The sequence below is a fragment of the Pseudophryne corroboree genome, chromosome 2 (genome assembly GCF_028390025.1).
Source record: "Pseudophryne corroboree isolate aPseCor3 chromosome 2, aPseCor3.hap2, whole genome shotgun sequence".
NCBI lineage: Eukaryota > Metazoa > Chordata > Amphibia > Anura > Myobatrachidae > Pseudophryne > Pseudophryne corroboree.
Window position 1 is genome coordinate 25,328,257 of NC_086445.1, and position 18,097 is coordinate 25,346,353.

General features: G+C 48.8%; 1 protein-coding gene across 2 annotated transcripts in view; it reads left to right on the plus strand.

Moving 5' to 3' along the window:
- The window catches only part of LOC134994001 (oocyte zinc finger protein XlCOF7.1-like), an 87,677-nt gene that overhangs the window by 23,065 nt on the left and 46,515 nt on the right, over positions 1 to 18,097 (plus strand). Inside the window, exons 2-6 of one of the 2 annotated variants that reach the window (XM_063950918.1) lie at positions 4,782 to 4,929; positions 6,057 to 6,248; positions 7,143 to 7,266; positions 7,386 to 7,483; positions 7,621 to 8,398. In XM_063950918.1, the coding sequence (XP_063806988.1) occupies positions 4,819 to 4,929; positions 6,057 to 6,248; positions 7,143 to 7,266; positions 7,386 to 7,483; positions 7,621 to 8,398 (1,303 nt within the window). In that variant the 5' untranslated portion in view covers positions 4,782 to 4,818. The remainder of the gene's footprint in view (positions 1 to 4,781; positions 4,930 to 6,056; positions 6,249 to 7,142; positions 7,267 to 7,385; positions 7,484 to 7,620; positions 8,399 to 18,097) is intronic. The other variant, XM_063950919.1, reaches the window with a different exon arrangement.

Below are 18,097 nucleotides of genomic sequence, written 5' to 3' on the forward strand. Positions count from 1 at the left end.
GAGGGGTGTGTGTGACTGGTACTGTACTGGGAGAGGGGTGTGTGTGACTGGTACTGTACTGGGAGAGGGGTGTGTGTGTGACTGGCACTGTACTGGGAGAGGGGTGTGTGTGACTGGTACTGTACTGGGAGAGGGGTGTGTGTGACTGGTACTGTACTGGGAGAGGGGGTGACTGGTACTGTACTGGGAGAGGGGTGTGTGTGACTGGTACTGTATTGGGAGAGGGGTGTGTGTGTGACTGGTACTGTACTGGGAGAGGGGTGTGTGACTGGTGCTGTACTGGGAGAGGGGTGTGTGTGACTGGTACTGTACTGGGAGAGGGGTGTGTGTGACTGGTACTGTACTGGGAGAGGGGTGTGTGTGACTGGTACTGTACTGGGAGAGGGGTGTGTGTGACTGGTACTGTACTGGGAGAGGGTGTGTGTGACTGGTACTGTACTGGGAGAGGGGTGTGTGTGACTGGTACTGTACTGGGAGAGGGGGTGACTGGTACTGTACTGGGAGAGGGGTGTGTGACTGGTACTGTACTGGGAGAGGGGTGTGTGTGACTGGTACTGTACTGGGAGAGGGGTGTGTGACTGGCACTGTACTGGGAGAGGGGTGTGTGTGACTGGCACTGTACTGGGAGAGGGGTGTGTGTGACTGGTACTGTACTGGGAGAGGGGTGTGTGTGACTGGTACTGTACTGGGAGAGGGGTGTGTGTGACTGGCACTGTACTGGGAGAGGGGTGTGTGTGACTGGTACTGTACTGGGAGAGGGGTGTGTGTGACTGGCACTGTACTGGGAGAGGGGTGTGTGTGACTGGTACTGTACTGGGAGAGGGGTGTGTGTGACTGGCACTGTACTGGGAGAGGGGTGTGTGTGTGTGACTGGTACTGTACTGGGAGAGGGGTGTGTGTGACTGGCACTGTACTGGGAGAGGGGTGTGTGTGACTGGTACAGTACTGGGAGAGGGGTGTGTGTGACTGGTACTGTACTGGGAGAGGGGTGTGTGTGACTGGTACTGTACTGGGAGAGGGGTGTGTGTGACTGGTACTGTACTGGGAGAGGGGGTGACTGGTACTGGAAGAGGAACGTGGCTAGTATTGGAAGGGTAATTGTGACTGATACTGTGAGTAGGGTATGGCTGATATTGGGTGAGAGGCATGACTGGTACCGAGAGAGGGGACTGACTGATTACGGGAGTGCAACTGGTATTTTAAGGGGTGGCATGACTGGTACCGAGTGGGAAGAGTGCCTGATACTGTGAGGGTGAGTATGACTAGTACCGGATACCGGCAAAAGGAGCATGACTGACACCTGGGGGAGTGGCCGCGACTTATACCACCAGAACCATCCCTTACATTCTCTACATTTGAGGTCCATGCTATACGCCTCTTCCAACCTGTTCATCTTCGAGTAGCTGTCATTTACCGCCCCCCTGGCATGCCCTCCAAATTCCTTGACAACTTTGCTTCCTGGCTTTCTCACTTCCTCTCTTCTGACATTCCCTTCATTATTCTTGGTGATCTCTATATCCCTATCGATAACCCCACAAAATCACCTGCCTCTAAACTCCTTAACCTCACCTCTTCTCTTGGTCTCTCCCAGTAGACCTCCTCCCCCTCCCAAGTAAGTGAGAGCTCACTGGATCTGGTCTTCACTCACCGCTGTGATCTTTCTGATTTCTCCAACTCCCTGTTCCTCCTCTCTATCACCTGCTCACTTTTAACCTATCTCTAACTGCTTCTCCATCTCTACCACCTAAGACTACCATCACTAAGCGTAACATTGAGGATATTGACACCACATTCCTTTCCTCCCTGTTTGACTCACTGCTGTCTCCTATTCTCTCTCTTTCTTGCCCTGAACAAGCTGCTTCCCTATGCAATGCATCCCTTACCTCTGCTCTTGACTCTGTCCCCCCACCAACCACTATTCACCCTTGCAGATCGACACCTCAACCCTGACACACCAAATGCACCAGATATCTGCAAAAATGCTCACGTACCGCTGAGCGACAGTGGAGGAAATAACGCTTTGAGGCCAACTTCCTCCACTACATATTTATGCTCTCATCCTACTTTGCTGCCGTTACCCTCTCTAAACAATCTTACTTCAAAAACCTCATCTCCTTCCAATCCTCAAACCTTAGGCGCCTCTTTGCCAATGTCAACTCACTCCTCTGCCCACCCCCCGCCTCAACTCCCCTCTTCGCTTTCTGCTCTTGACTTTGCCACCTATTTCACATCCAAAATTGACTCCATTCGTCAGAACATAACATCCCACCTGACCCCCCCCCTCTCCTTCCCTCCTACCAACTCTGACATCTTTTTTCCCTGTATCTGGAGAGGAAGTCATGGTCCTCATCCCCCTTCACCTCCCCACTTGACCCTATTCCCTCCCACCTTCTCGGCTTCCTCTCTTCTTCTGCCTGTTCCCATCTTGCCCTTCTACTCAATCTCTCACTCTCATCAGACACTGTCCTTTCTGCCTTCAAGCATGCACTTGTCTCTCCTAGTCTTATAAAACCTACCCTTGATCCAACCATTCTCTCCAACTACCGACCCATCTCTCTTCTCCCTTTTGCCTCCAAACTCCTTGAGCGTATTGTCTACAACCGCCTCAATGTCTTTCTTTCTTCCCACTTACTGCTTGACCCTTTCCAGTCTGGTTTCCATCCTCTGCACTCCACTAAAACTGCTTTCACGAAAGTCTGCAATGACCTCCTTGCTGCTAAATCCAGGGGCCACTACTCTTATTCTCCTTGACCTCTCTGCTGCTTTTGACACTGTAGACCACCCTCTCCTCCTGCAAATCCTTTACTTCCTTGGTTTGCGTGATACTGCTCTCTCCTGGCTGTCCTCCTACCTTTCTGACCGTTCGTTCTCTGTATCCACTCATGACTCCTCCCCCCCCCACATCCTCTACCAGTAGGTGTCCCCCAAGGCTCTGTTCTTGGGCCTCTCCTTTTCTCTCTCTACACATCCTCATTAGAGGAGCTCATTAGCACTTTTGACTTACAACATCATCTCTACGCTGACGATACTTAAATCTACCTTTCCTCCCCTGCTCTACTCACTCGTATCTCCAACTGTCTTTCTGCTATCTCCTCCTGGATGTCCCAGCACTTTCTTAAACTTAACATGTCTTAGACTGAGCTGATCATCTTCCCTCCCCTCCCGCATAACCTCACCTCCCACAATTTTTTTTATCTATTGATGGCACAACTATCTCCTCTAGCCCCCAAGTGCGATGTCTTGGAGTAATCCTTGACTCCTCCCTTTCCTTCAAACCACACATTCAGTACCTCTCACAAACCTGCTGTTTCCATCTCAAAAACTTCTCCAGGATCAGACCCTTTCTTACCCATGACGCTACTAAGACCCTCATCCACTCACTGGTCATTTCCTGATTGGACTACTGCAATCTCCTCCTATTTGGCCTCCCTGACAAATGCCTCTCTCCACTCCAATCTATCCTCAATGCTGCTGCCCGTCTCATCTTCCTCACCAAACGTGCTACATCCACATCCCCTCTCTTGCATGACCTTCACTGGCTCCCCTTCCCGTTCAGAATCCAATTCAAGCTTCTCACACTCACCTACAAAGCCCTCACCCACTCTTCTGCCTCTTACATCTCTGAACTTATCTCTCTTTACATTCCCACCAGTCCTCTACGCTCTGCTAATGCACGCAGTCTCTCCTGCCAACTGATTACCTCCTCCCACTCCTACCTACAAGATTTTGCACGTGCTGCTCCCTATCTCTGGAATTCCCTACCTCTCCCCCTCAGACTCTCCACCTCTCTACAGAACTTCAAACGGGCTCTCAATATCCACTTCTTCACCAAACCCAGCCAACTCTCCTCCTAATCCTCTTGTCTATGCTCACTGTCTACCCCTACTGTGTAATGGGCGCTGCGGATCCCTTGTGGCACCATATAAATAAAGGAGGATGATAATAATAATAATAATACTGTGATGAGGAGCATGACTGAAACCTGGGGGAGTGGGCGTGACTGATACTGTGAAGGGGAGCATGACTGGTATTTGGTGGGAGGAATGACTAATAACGGGAAAGTGGACTTGGCTAATACCAGGAGGGAGGGCATGACTGGTACTGGGTGGGAGGACAAAGCTAGAGATTTCCTTTCCCTATGTTTAGAAAGTGAAAGGATTCCCCGGACAGACTCCTGCAGCCCCCATAGTTAGCAGTGTGGTCTATGCAGTGTGGGTGTAACTTTGGAGACTAGAATAATATCTTAATTTTGGGGATGAAACAACACTGGGGATTTGTAACATATTTTACCTGAAACAACCTACCCCAAATATAAGTGTTGGCAGAGTCGGATTGGCTCACCGGGGAATTGCCGGGATCCGCTGCCAGTCTGTGTATGCCAGGACAATGTTTAGAGGCACCGCGCTCGCTGCACTTGCACCGATTGTCGGCATCTTTGTCTGACTATGACATCAGTGATGATGAATGTATGTGCGGGAGCCGGTACAGAGAGCCGGACACAGACTGGTAGCGGATCCCAGCAATACCCTGGTGAGCCGGACCTGCTCTGGTCTTGGCGGTTTGAAACTGTTTAGCAAAAAAACTCTTGGCCACGGTAGGACCATTGGTTTAGCCTGAAGCAGTACATCATTGTATGACTAAGCAGGTTTATGAAGCTTGATCAGGGGAACTTCTGAGAAACGCTGACCATGTCTCTGTGGCTCAAGATAAATATGAGGATTTAATGGTCACTCAGTATACTCTGTGAGGGTTATTATACTAAACATTATATTTATTCCTAGACTACTGTGCAGTGAGGACTGAGAGGAAAATTACTGGATGGTGAAACCTGTCCTGTATAAATCAATGAGGATGGACAAGGAGAGGAGTCCTGTGACTGAGAGGATATTACATCTCACCCTGGAGATCATCTACCTGCTGACTGGGGAGGTGAGTGGATCTGGGAGTGTCACAGTGACATCACTTATATCTATAGTAATAATACAGGGACATGACTGGGGAGGTGAGGGGATCTGGGAGTATCACTTATATCTATAGTAATACTACAGGGACATGACTGGGGAGTTGAGTGGATCTGGGAGTGTCACAGTGACATCACTTATATCTATAGTAATAATACAGGGACATGACTGGGGAGGTGAGGGGATCTGGGTGTATCACTTATATCTATAGTAATACTGGGACATGACTGGGGAGGGGAGGGGATTTGGGAGTGTCACAGTGACATCACCTATGTCAATAGTAATAATAGAAGGACATGACTGGGGAGGTTAGGGCAAAATTATAGAAGTGATGTATCGTTACAGTAGATGTAGTGCTACATCATGTCTTCAATTTTTCCTTTCAAAATTAAAATATGCCCTCCTTCCTCATCCAGCACCGTGCACCTAGGGTGAACACTACTACTCGCCATATGTTTGCAGTTGTGTGTGTATTGCGACATATTAAGAGTATTCGGAGATCCTGTAATGTCAGAATGACCTCTTGCGCCCAGGATTGAGCTGGTACATATGTACGGTGCTCTAACATGTGGATATATAGGGCGGTGCAGCCACATGGATCCGTCTGACTGAATATAGGCGGAAATCTGCAGCGATTTCCAAGCATGAAATGCGGCCACAGATGCAGCCACTTTGTGTGCACTCATATGGGGTGATTCAGACTGGATCATGCTTTTGTGCCACGTGCCATGCTTTTGCACCCTTGCGGTGGGAGGGGAGGGGGGGGTGGCAGGGCCTGACATGCGGGCGGACTAGCCCTGTACTGGGCGTACCCCTGCATGTCAGAGAAACTGATCGTAGATGTGCTAAATTTAGCACATCTATGATCAGATCTGAATTACCCCCAAAGTCGGCCCCGATATGTTGAAAGGAAGATGTCAGGAGAGGTGTTATATACTCTCCACCTTCCTGTATATAGGGAGTGTGTACAGGTAGGGTAAGCATTGTGTCTGTAGCCTGCACCCTTATTGTATATTATGCACAGTATCTACTAGGAAAGCACAGCTCCATGTTGGTGGAATTCAGCTTTTTATTGACGTTTACCCCAATATACAGGGTTACACAGTGGTGAAGAAGACATCCAGTGACTGTGTGACACCAAGCAGTTGTCCCCGTGTGTTAGGAGGACTGAGCAGGACCCAGAGCCCCATCACGGTGCCTCAACCTCACTCACTGATACATGAGAGGTACAATGACCAGAAGATCCTGGAAGTCACCAACAAGATCATTCAGCTGCCTGCTGGAGAGGTGACTGCTGGGAATGGGACATTATACAGTAACACCAGGGGATGTGTCTGGGTGGTGACTGGAGAGGTGACTACTGGGAATGGGGCATTATACAGTAACACCAGGGGATGTGTCTGGGTGATGACTGGAGAGGTGACTGCTGGAAATGGGGCATTATACAGTAACACCAGGGGACGTGTCTGGGTGATGACTGGAGAGGTGACTGCTGGGAATGGGACATTATCCAGTAACACCAGGGGATGTGTCTGGGTGATGACTGGAGAGGTGACTGCTGGGAATGGGACATTATCCAGTAACACCAGGGGATGTGTCTGGGTGATGACTGGAGAGGTCACTGCTGGGAATGGGACATTATACAGTAACACCAGGGGATGGGTCTGGGTGATGACTGGAGAGGTGACTGCTGGGAATGGGACATTATACAGTAACACCAGGGGACGTGTCAGGGTGATGACTGGAGAGGTGACTGCTGTGATGGCTAGAGAGGTGACTGCTGGGAATGGGCATTATACAGTAACACCAGGTGATGTGTCAGGGTGATGACTGGAGAGGTGACTGCCAGGAATGGGACATTATACAGTAACACCAGGGGACGTGTCAGGGTGATGACTGGAGAGGTGACTGCTGGGAATGGGGCATTATACAGTAACACCAGGGGATGTGTCAGGGTGATGACTGGAGAGGTGACTGCTGGGAATGGGACATTATACAGTAACACCAGGGGATGTGTCTGGGTGGTGACTGGAGAGGTGACTGCTGGGAATGGGGCATTATACAGTAACACCAGGGGATGTGTCTGGGTGATGACTGGAGAGGTGACTGCTGGGAATGGGGCATTATACAGTAACACCAGGGGATGTGTCTGGGTGATGACTGTAACATTGTGTGTTTCAGGTTCCTATAAGGTGTCAGGATGTCACTTTCTGTTTTTCCATGGAGGAAGGGGAGTATATAGAGGAACACAAGGGTCTGTATAAGGACGTGATGATGGAGAATCACCGGCCCCTCACATCACTGGGTAAGAGGAGACTGTCCTTTATTGTATAGGGGAGAGCGGGTATGGGGGCCCCCTATATAAACACATCACCTGAAAATCACATATATACAATATACTCAGTCACTGTGTGTCTCCTACAGATGGATCCAGTAACAGAGATACCCCAGAGAGATGTCCCCTTCCTCTGTATTCCCAGGATTGTACAGAGGAGAATCACAGGACCCCACAGGAGGATCAGGTAGGTGGGATTTAGGGTCTCGTCAATATACTCAAGTATCTGTCACTATATGATCTTTAGAGAAGCTGTGTGTCTCTTATATACTGATATTCTGCTGTGTAATCTCAGTGTAATTTATTATTGTATGTTGCATTTAGGGTGAAGGTCTGACTGATATTAAGACAGAAGATATAGAGCAAGAAGAAAAGACGTATGTGACTGCTAATAATGCAGAAGATATAGAGGAAGAAGAAGAGACGTATGTGACTGATAATAAGGCAGAAGATATAGAGGAAGTAGAAGAAATTTATTTTACTTATATAAAGGCAGAAGATATAGAGGAAGAAGAGGCGTATGTGACTGATAATAAGGCAGAAGATACAGAGGGAGAAGAAGAGACGTATGTGACTGATAATAAGACAGAAGATATAGAGGAAGAAGAAGAGACGTATGTGACTGATAATAATACAGAAGATATAGAGGAAGAAGAAGAGACGTATGTGACTGATAATAATGCAGAAGATATAGAGGAAGTAGAAGAAATTTATTTTACTTATATAAAGGCAGAAGATATAGAGGAAGAAGAAGAGACATATGTGACTGATAATAAGGCAGAAGATATAGAGGAAGAAGAGACGTATGTGACTGATAATAAGGCAGAAGATATAGAGGAAGAAGAAGTGACGTATGTGACTGATAATAAGGCAGAAGATATAGCGGAAGAAGAAGAGACGTATGTGACTGATAATAAGGCAGAAGATATAGAGGAAGAAGAAGAGACGTATGTGACTGATATTAAGACAGAAGATATAGAGGAAGAAGAAGAGACGTATGTGACTGATATTAAGACAGAAGATATAGAGGAAGAAGAAGAGACGTATGTGAGAGGTGATCAGAAGTGTAAGGAGGAGGAAATCCCTACAGGTAACAGCACAAGTGAGTAATAAACACTTATTACAAAAGAGTCACGTTCTCCTTGCTCAGTCACTGTAACAATCTCTGTCAGTATAATCTAATGAGGGAAATGCATCTGCCGAGAGTGGGAGTCAGGAGACATCTGGGTCAGATATTGGTTCAGGTTCCATCATCTCCTATTATACTCCTGCTCTCCCCCTCACATCATGTCACTGTGTGTTACAAGCCCAGAGATCTGACCAGTCTCTTCCCCGCACTCTCTGGTGATTCCCATACATCAGTACAAGGGAGGTTGCCATAGTGATTCCATCACTAATGGTAATAATATATGTTTAGGTTGCACTTAGGATGTATCATCATTATCATTACTATCAGCTGTATATGAGACAAGCTGTGTACTGGCCCTACAGCTGCCTATTATATTACATGTAAAGTGATGCAGGTTATGGGTTACTGGCCAGAAACATAATTCCGCTCTAGAGGATATTGGTGACATCTGACACTGCGAGTGGAGGCTTCTCATGAGCAGCCGCCGATGCTCTGGAGAAACCTAGGGGTACATTTACTAAGATGGGAGTTCTATTTAAGATGGGATGTTACCCATAGCAACCAATCAGATTCTACTTCTCATGTATCTAGTACCTTCTAGAATAGGGGTGGGCAACATGCGGCCCGCGGACCGATCCTGCCTGGCCCGCTGTGCCCCATCAGAGTGCAATGACAAGCGACCGGACAGGCTGAGCCACTTGTCATTGCGCTACACTGCTCACAGACGCGGCGCCGCTGAGGAAATCCCGGTCACGTCACAGGGTCAGCTGACCGGGATTTCCTCTGTTATGCGCTGGGCGGGCGCTGGGCGGTACGGGGGGGGGGGGGGGAACAGTGAGCAGGAGCAGCGGGCAGCGAGCAGGAGCGGGCAGAGGCCACAGCAGCAGTGACTCCGGGCAGCAGCGCGGATCATCGGACAGCGGGGATAGACTACCAGTGTGAAAAACAGGTAAACCCCCTGTCCAGCCAGCCCCTGGATCAGTGCTTAAGCTGATGTGTAAAAACCGGGGCGCTGTCTGCTGTAATGTGTAAAAAGGGGACGCTGTCTGCCTTAATGTGTAAAAAAGGGCACGCTGTCTGCCGTAATGTGTAAAAAGGGGACTCTGTCTGCAGTAATGTGTAAAAAGGGGGACCCTGTCTGCCTTAATGTGTAAAAAGGGGACACTGTCTGCCGTAATGTGTAAAAAGGGGACGCTGTCTGCCGTAATGTGTAAAAAGGGGACGCTGTCTGCCGTAATGTGTAAAAAGGGGACGCTGTCTGCCGTAATGTGTAAAAAGGGGACGCTGTCTGCCGTAATGTGTAAAAAGGGGACTCTTTTTGAGTATTGTGTGTGTGTGGCCCTCGAATATTCGCTGGAAGTGTTAAGCAGCCCCCCAGCTGAAATAATTGCCCACCCTTGTTCTAGAAGATAATACCTATAATCTGATTGGTTGCTATGGGCACCATCCCATCTCATATAGAACTCCCATCTTAGTAAATTTTTACCCACTAGTGTTCATTCCAGCACTCTGCACCTTTCATAACCCACCCAAATCTAACTCTCTCTGCACATATTACATCTGCACCACGTGCAGTGCACATGGTTTTGCCCATTAGGGAAAGATTTTTCTGCTGCAATCAGATATGAATTAGGCCCCTAGCTTCATCAAGCTCTTCCCGGGTTACATAAGTAGGGCGGTCAATCCTGGGCCATTTTTTCAATCCCAGGATACCCAGGAATGGCTTTTCCCTGTGTGGCCGCCCCCCTCACTCTGCGCACATAACTCGCCATACACCGGGGGCGGGCAGGTGGGAAACATCAGCTTCTCTCTCCCGGCAGCGGGTGACGGCACAGCGTGACCTCTCACTGTACGCCGCGCTTGGTAGCCGGGAGGAGGAAGCCAGGCAGCGTCTGAGCATCCTGAGGACGCTCAACACTGATCCCTCAATTCCCGGGATTGGAGCCCGTCCGTTTTTGGCCCTAAATCCCAGGATCCCGCTGATCCCGATCCCGGGATTGAACTCCCTATACAGTGCCTTGCTAAAGTATTCACCCCCTTGGCTTTTTACCTATTTTGTTACATTACAACCTGTAATTTTATTTTTTATTTCTCTTACGTCCTAGAGGATGCTGGGGACTCCGTAAGGACCATGGGGTATAGACGGGATCCGCAGGAGACATGGGCACTATAAAGAACTTTTAGTATGGGTGTGCACTGGCTCCTCCCTTTATGCCCCTCCTCCAGACCTCAGTTAGATTTTGTGCCCAGAGGAGATAGGGTGCATTACAGAGGAGCTCTCCAGAGTTTCTCTAAATAAAGACTTTTGTTAGGTTTTTTATTTTCAGGGAGCACTGCTGGCAACAGGCTCCCTGCATCGTGGGACTGAGGGGAGAGAAGCAGACCTACTTAGATGATAGGCTCTGCTTCTTAGGCTACTGGACACCATGAGCTCCAGAGAGAGTCGGAACGCTGGTCTCATCCCGCAGTTCGTCCCAGCAATAAACCTCGGGTATGGCTTTTCTGGGTACATTAGGCTGCGGATGTCAGTAAATGTAAAGATCCCCCGCCATTTTTTACATATTGAAGCGGAACCAAAGCCTGCCGCTGTAGGGGGCGGAGCTTGATCCGTCAGCACTAACAGCGCCATTTTCTCCACAGAACGCTGCAGAGAAGCTGGCTCCCCGGACTCTCCCCTGCTGACCTCGGTGACAGAGGGCTGAAAAAGAGGGGGGGGGGGGCATTTTCTATGGGGCAGTGAGTGTTTTACACATTGTGAATAAAAAGCGCGATCTGGGTGATTTTCCAGTATTACTAGGCGCTGGGTGTGTGCTGGCATACTCTCTCTCTGTCTCTCCAAAGGGCCTTGTTGGGGAATTGTCCCCTTATAGATATAGCCATGTGTGTGTGGGGGTGTCGGTACGTGCGTGTCGGCATGTCTGAGGCGGAAGGCTCGTCCAAGGAGGAGGTGGAGCGAATGAGTGGCGTGTCTCCGTCGGCAACGCCGACTCATGAATGGATGGACATGTGGCATATGTTAAATGCAAGTGTGGCCTCATTACATAAGAGACTGGACCTGGCAGAGACCAGGGAAAAAGCAGGGAGTCAATCCACGGATTGGTCTAGGTCACAGGGCCCGCCTGGGTCTCAAAAACGTCCCCTATCCCAAATAGCTGACACTGATACCGACACGGATTCTGATTCCAGTGTCGACTACGATGATGCAAGATTGCACCCAAGGGTGGCTAAAGGTATTCAGTGTATGATTGTTGCAAAGAAAGAGGTTTTGCATATCACGGATGACCCCTCTGTCCCTGACACGAGGGTGCGCATGTATAAGGAAAAGAAACCTGAGGTAACTTTCCCCCCATCTCATGAGCTGAACGAGTTGTTTGAAAAAGCTTGGGAAACTCCAGATAAAAAACTGCAGATTCCCAAGAGGATTCTTATGGCGTATCCTTTCCCTGCTCAGGACAGGGTGCGTTTGGAATCCTCCCCCAGGGTGGACAAGTCTTTGACGCGCCTGTCCAAGAAGGTGGCGCTACCGTCTCCGGACACGGCAGCCCTCAAGGATCCTGCTGATCGCAGACAGGAGACTACTTTAAAGTCTATTTATGCGCATACAGGTGTTTTGCTCAGACCGGCAATAGCATCGGCATGGGTTTGTAGCGCAGTTGCAGCATGGACGGATACCTTGTCAGATGGCTTTGATACCCTAGACAAGGATACCATTTTATTAACATTGGCTCACATTAAAGACGCAGTTATATTCATGAGGGACGCTCAAAGAGATGTTGGCCTGCTGGGTTCCAGAGCCAATGCTATGGCTATTTCTGCGAGGCGAGCTCTACGGACCTGCTAATGGACGGGTGACGCAGACTCCAAGAAACATATGGAGGTTTTACCTTACAAGGGTGAAGTGTTGTTTGGGGAGGGTCTCGCGGACCTGGTTGCCACAGCTACCGCTGGTAAATCTACATTTTTACCTTTTGTTCCCCAACAGCAAAAGAAAACTCCACAGTATCAGATGCATTCCTTTCGGTCGCATAAGGCCAGAAGAGGTCGGGGCTCCTCTTTCCTTGCCAGAGGTAAGGGTAAAGGAAAAAGAACACCTGCGTTGGCTAGCTCCTCGAGCAAAAGTCCTCCCCGGCTTCTACAAAATACACCGCATGACGGTGGGGCTCCCCTAAGGGAGTCCGCACCGGTGGGGGCATGTCTTCGACTTTTCAGCCAAATCTGGGTTCTTTCAGAAGTGGATCCTTGGGCAATCGAAATTGTTTCCCAGGGCTACAAGCTGGAATTCGAAGAGGTGCCCCCCCGCCGATTTTTCAAGTCGGCCTTGCCAGCTTCGCCACCGGAATTAGAGGTAGTGTTAGCTGCAATTCAAAAGCTGTGTCAACAGCAAGTGGTGGTCAAGGTTCCCCTGGTTCAACAGGGAAAAGGGTATTATTCAACCCTGTTTGTGGTCCCGAAGCCGGATGGTTCGGTCAGACCCATTTTAAATCTGAAATCCCTAAACCTGTACTTAAAAAAAGTTCAAATTCAAGATGGATTCGCTCTGAGCGGTCATATCCAGCCTGGAAGGGGGGGATTTTATGGTGTCACTAGACATAAAGGATGCATACCTTCATGTCCCCATATACCCTCCTCATCAGGAATACCTGAGATTCGCTGTACAGGACTGTCATTACCAGTTTCAGACGTTGCCGTTTGGGCTTTCCAAGGCCCCGAGGATTTTCACCAAGGTGATGGCAGAGATGATGGTGCTCCTGCGCAGGCAGGGAGTCACAATTTTCCCATACTTGGACGATCTCCTGATAAAGGCGAGATCGAGAGACAAATTGCTGGAGAGCGTGTCGCTCTCCTTGAAAGTGCTGCAACAGCACGGTTGGATTCTCAATCTGCCAAAGTCACAATTGGTTCCTAGGCATGATTCTGGACACGGAACTAAAGCAGGTTTTTCTCCCATTGGAAAAAGCCCAGGATCTCCAGAACATGGTCGGAGACCTGCTCAAACCAAAAAGAGTGTCTGTTCATCAATGCACTCGAGTTCTGGGAAAGATGGTGGCAGCCTACGAGGCCATCCCCTCGGCAGGTTTCATGCGAGGACTTTTCAGTGGGACCTTCTGGACAAGTGGTCCGGGTCTCATCTACAAATACATCAGAAAATAACCCTGTACCCCAGGGCCAGGGTGTCTCTCTTGTGGTGGCTGCAGAGGGCTCACCTTCTAGAGCGTCGCAGGTTCGGAATTCAAGACCACGGACGCGAGCCTCAGAGGATGGGGAGCAGTCACACAAGGAAGAAAGTTTCAAGGAATATAGTCAAGCCAGGAGGCTTGCCTACACATCAACATACTGGAATTGAGGGCCATATACAACGGCCTGCGACAAGCGGAGACTCTTCTTCGGGGCCTCCCGGTTCTGATTCAATCAGACAACGTCACAGCCGTGGCTCATGTAAACTGCCAAGGCGGGACAAGGAGCAGAGTGGCGATGGCGGAAGCCACCAGGATTCTTCGCTGGGTGGAAAATCACGTAAGCGCTCTGTCAGCTGTCTTCATTCCGGGAGTGGACATCTGGGAAGCAGACTTCCTCAGCAGACATGATCTCCATCCAGGAGAGTGGGGACTTCATCAAGAAGTTTTTGCAGAGATAACAGGTCTTTGGGGAATTCCTCAAATAGACATGATGGCGTCACGCCTCAACAAGAAGCTTCGGAGGTATTGTGCCAGGTCACGGGACCCTCAGGCAGTAGCAGTAGATGCCCTAGTGACACCATGGGTGTTTCGGTCGGTCTTTGTGTTTCCTCCTCTTCCTCTCATCTCAAAGATATTGAGACTCATAAAACAAAAGAGAGTGCAGGCAATACTCATTGTCCCAGATTGGCCTCGAAGGGCCTGGTACTCAGATCTTCAGGAAATGCTCACAGAAGATCTGTGGCCTCTTCCTCTCAGGGAGGACCTGTTACAGCAGGGGCCATGTGTGTTCCAAGACTTCCCGCGGTTACGTTTGACGGCATGGCGGTTGAACACCGGATCCTAGCTGAGAAAGGTATTCCGGAGGAAGTCATCCCTACTCTCATCAAGGCTAGGAAGGAGGTGACGGCTAAGCATTATCACCGTATCTGGAGGAAGTATGTATCTTGGTGTGAAGCCAAGAATGCTCCTACGGAAGATTTCCATCTGGGCCGGTTTCTCCACTTTCTACAGACAGGAGTGGATATGGGCTTGAAGTTAGGCTCCATTAAGGTTCAGATTTCGGCCCTATCTATCTTCTTTCAGAGGGAATTGGCTTCTCTCCCAGAAGTCCAGACGTTTGTGAAGGGAGTGCTGCATATCCAGCCACCCTTTGTGCCCCCAGTGGCACCGTGGGACCTTAATGTGGTCTTAAAATTCCTGAAGTCTCACTGGTTTGAACCTCTTCAAACAGTTGAATTAAAATTTCTCACGTGGAAGGTGGTCATGTTATTGGCCTTGGCATCTGCAAGGCGGGTGTCCGAATTGTCAGCCTTGTCCCACAAGAGCCCCTATTTGATTTTCCATGTGGATAGAGCTGAGTTGAGGACGTGTCCTCAATTTTTGCCTAAGGTGGTTTCTTCATTTCATATGAACCAACCTATTGTGCTGCCTGTGGCTACGGGGGACTGGGAGGACTCCAAGTCCCTGGATGTAGTCAGGGCCTTAAAGATTTATGTAGCCAGGACGGCTAGGGTTAGGAAAACAGAGGCTCTGTTTGTCCTGTATGCAGCCAACAAGGTTGGCGCTCCTGCTTCTAAGCAGACTATTGCTCGCTGGATCTGTAACACGATTCAGCAGGTTCATTCTACGGCTGGATTGCCGTTACCAAATTAAGTAAAGGCCCATTCCACTAGGAAGGTGGGCTCTTCTTGGGCGGCTGCCCGAGGCGTCTCGGCATTACAGCTTTGCCGAGCGGCAACTTGGTCGGGTTCAAACATGTTTGCAAAATTCTACAAGTTTGATACCCTGGCTGAGGAGGACCTTGCGTTTGCTCAGTCGGTGTTGCAGAGTCATCCGCACTCTCCCGCCCGGTTTGGAGCTTTGGTATAAACCCCATGGTCCTTACTGAGTCCCCAGCATCCTCTAGGACATAAGAGAAAATAAGATTTTAAACCTACCGGTAAATCTTTTTCTCCTAGTCCGTAGAGGATGCTGGGCGCCCGTCCCAGTGCGGACTAAATCTGCAAGACTTGTATATAGTTGTTGCTTTCATAAGGGTTATGTTGCAGTTGGAATCAGTTTTTGACTGATACTGTTTTTTGTTCATACTGTTGACTGGTTGTGTATATTCCAGGTTATATGGTATGATTGGTGTGGGCTGGTATGAATCTTGCCCTTAGATTAACAAAATCCTTTCCTCATGTTGTCCATCTCCTCTGGGCACAGTTTTCTAACTGAGGTCTGGAGGAGGGGCATAGAGGGAGGAGCCAGTGCACACCCATACTAAAAGTTCTTTATAGTGCCCATGTCTCCTGCGGAGCCCGTCTATACCCCATGGTCCTTACGGAGTCCCCAGCATCCTCTACGGACTAGGAGAAAAAGATTTACCGGTAGGTTTAAAATCTTTTTTTTTTTTTATCTGAATTTTATGTGACGGATCTGCACAAAATAGTCTAAGTTGGTGAAGTGAAATGAGAAAAATTTATATAGAAAATTATTTTTATAAATACAAATCTGAAAATTGACATGTGCATATGTATTCACCCCTTTTGTTATGAAGCCCCTCAAAAGTTCTGGTGCAACCAATTACCTTCAGAAGTCTCATAATTAGTGAAATGAAGTCCACCTGTGTGCAATCTAAGTGTCACATGATCTGTCAGTATAAACACACCTTTTCTAAAAGGCCGCAGAGGCTGCAACACCACTAAGCAAGAGGCATCACACCATGAAGACCAAGGAGCTCTCCAAACAAGTCAGAGACAAAGTTGTTGAGAAGTACAAGTCAGGGTTGGGTTATAAAAAAATATCCAAATCTTTGATGATCCCCTGGAGCACCATCAAATCCATCATCTTCAAACGGAAAGAACATGATACCACAACAAACCTGCCAAGAGAGGGCCGGCCACCAAAACTCACAGACCGGGCAAGGAGGGCATTAATCAAAGAGGCAGCACAGAGACCAAAGGTAACCCTGAAATAGTTGCAGAGTTCCACAGCAGAGACTGGTGTATCTGCGTATGTGACCACAATAAGCCGTACACTCCATAGAGCTGGGCTTTATGGAAGAGTGGCCAGAAAGAAGCCATTACTTAGTATTAAAAATAAGAAGGCACGTTTTAAGTTTGCCAAAAGGCATGTGGACAACTTAATGTATGGAGGAAGGTGCTTTGGTCAGATGTGACTAAAATGTAACTTTTCAGCCACCAAGGAAAACGCTATGTCTGGCGCAAACCCAACACATCCCATCACCCCAAGAACACTATCCCCACAGTGAAACCTGGTGATGACAGCATCATGCTGTGGGGATGTTTTTCAGCAGCAGGGACTAGGAAACTGTTTCGAGTCGAGGGAAAGATGGATGGTGCTAAATATATTCTTGAGCAAAACCTGTTTCAGTCTGCCTGTGATTTGAGACTGGGATGGAGGTTCACCTTCCAGCAGGACAATGACCCGAAGCATACTGCTAAAGCAACACTCGAGTGGTTTAAGGGGAAACCTTTAAATGTGTTGGAATGGTCTAGTCCAGGCTTGTCCAACCCGCGGCCCGCGGGCCGCATGCGGCCCAGGTCGGCTAGTAATGCGGCCCAGTGCAATTTTTTATTTTTTAAGAAATTCTAAAGTTTCAAGTTACACTGCCGGCGCTTGCGGCCGGGGCACGTCACAACGGTGACACCAGCGCGTTTCACCCGCCCCATCCATTTTTTTTTTTGCAGAGTACGGACACCACATGTGAAGCTGAGCTGGCCCCAGCAGGCTGTCAGCACATCCTGATTGGATTGCTGCTGCTGGGACCAGCACCAGCTCACGCCCTCTCCGCTGTCAGTCACAGTGTAGCCCTCCTCCGCTGCATAGCGGCACACGTGACTGAGCAGCACGAGAGTAGAGGAGCCCAGCGGAGAAATTGGTTCTACAAGAACTCGTAAGTGAGCCGGGGGGGTGTCTGAAGTCCGTGGCCGCGCCGCTGTACAGTGTCCAGGGGGGGATCGGGATCTGAAGTCAAACATCTCACTAACTTCATTTCCAAGTATGTTTAATATGTTAACTATGTTTTCTATGGTTTTTTTGGATGATCAGGTATCGTTACTGTTATTTTATTTTATGTGCGGCCCAAACCAAATTTTCATCTTCTAATGTGGCCCAGGGAAGGTGAAAGGTTGGACACCCCTGGTCTAGTCAAAGCCCAGATCTCAATCCAATTGAGACTCTATGGTCAGACTTGAAAATTGCTGTTCACAAGCGGAAACCATCCAACGTGAAGGAACTGGAGCAGTTTTGCCTTGAGGAATAGGCACAAATCCCAGTGGCAAGATGTGGCAAGCTCATAGGGACTTATCCAAAACGACTTGCAGCTGTAATTGCCGCAGAAGGTGGCTCTACAAAGTACTGACTTTAGGGGGGGGAATAGTTATACACGCTGAAGTTTTCTGTTATTTTGTCCTATTTGTTGTTTGCTTCACAATAAAAAAAAACATCTTCAAAATTGTAGCCATGTTCTGTGAATGAAATGATGCAAACC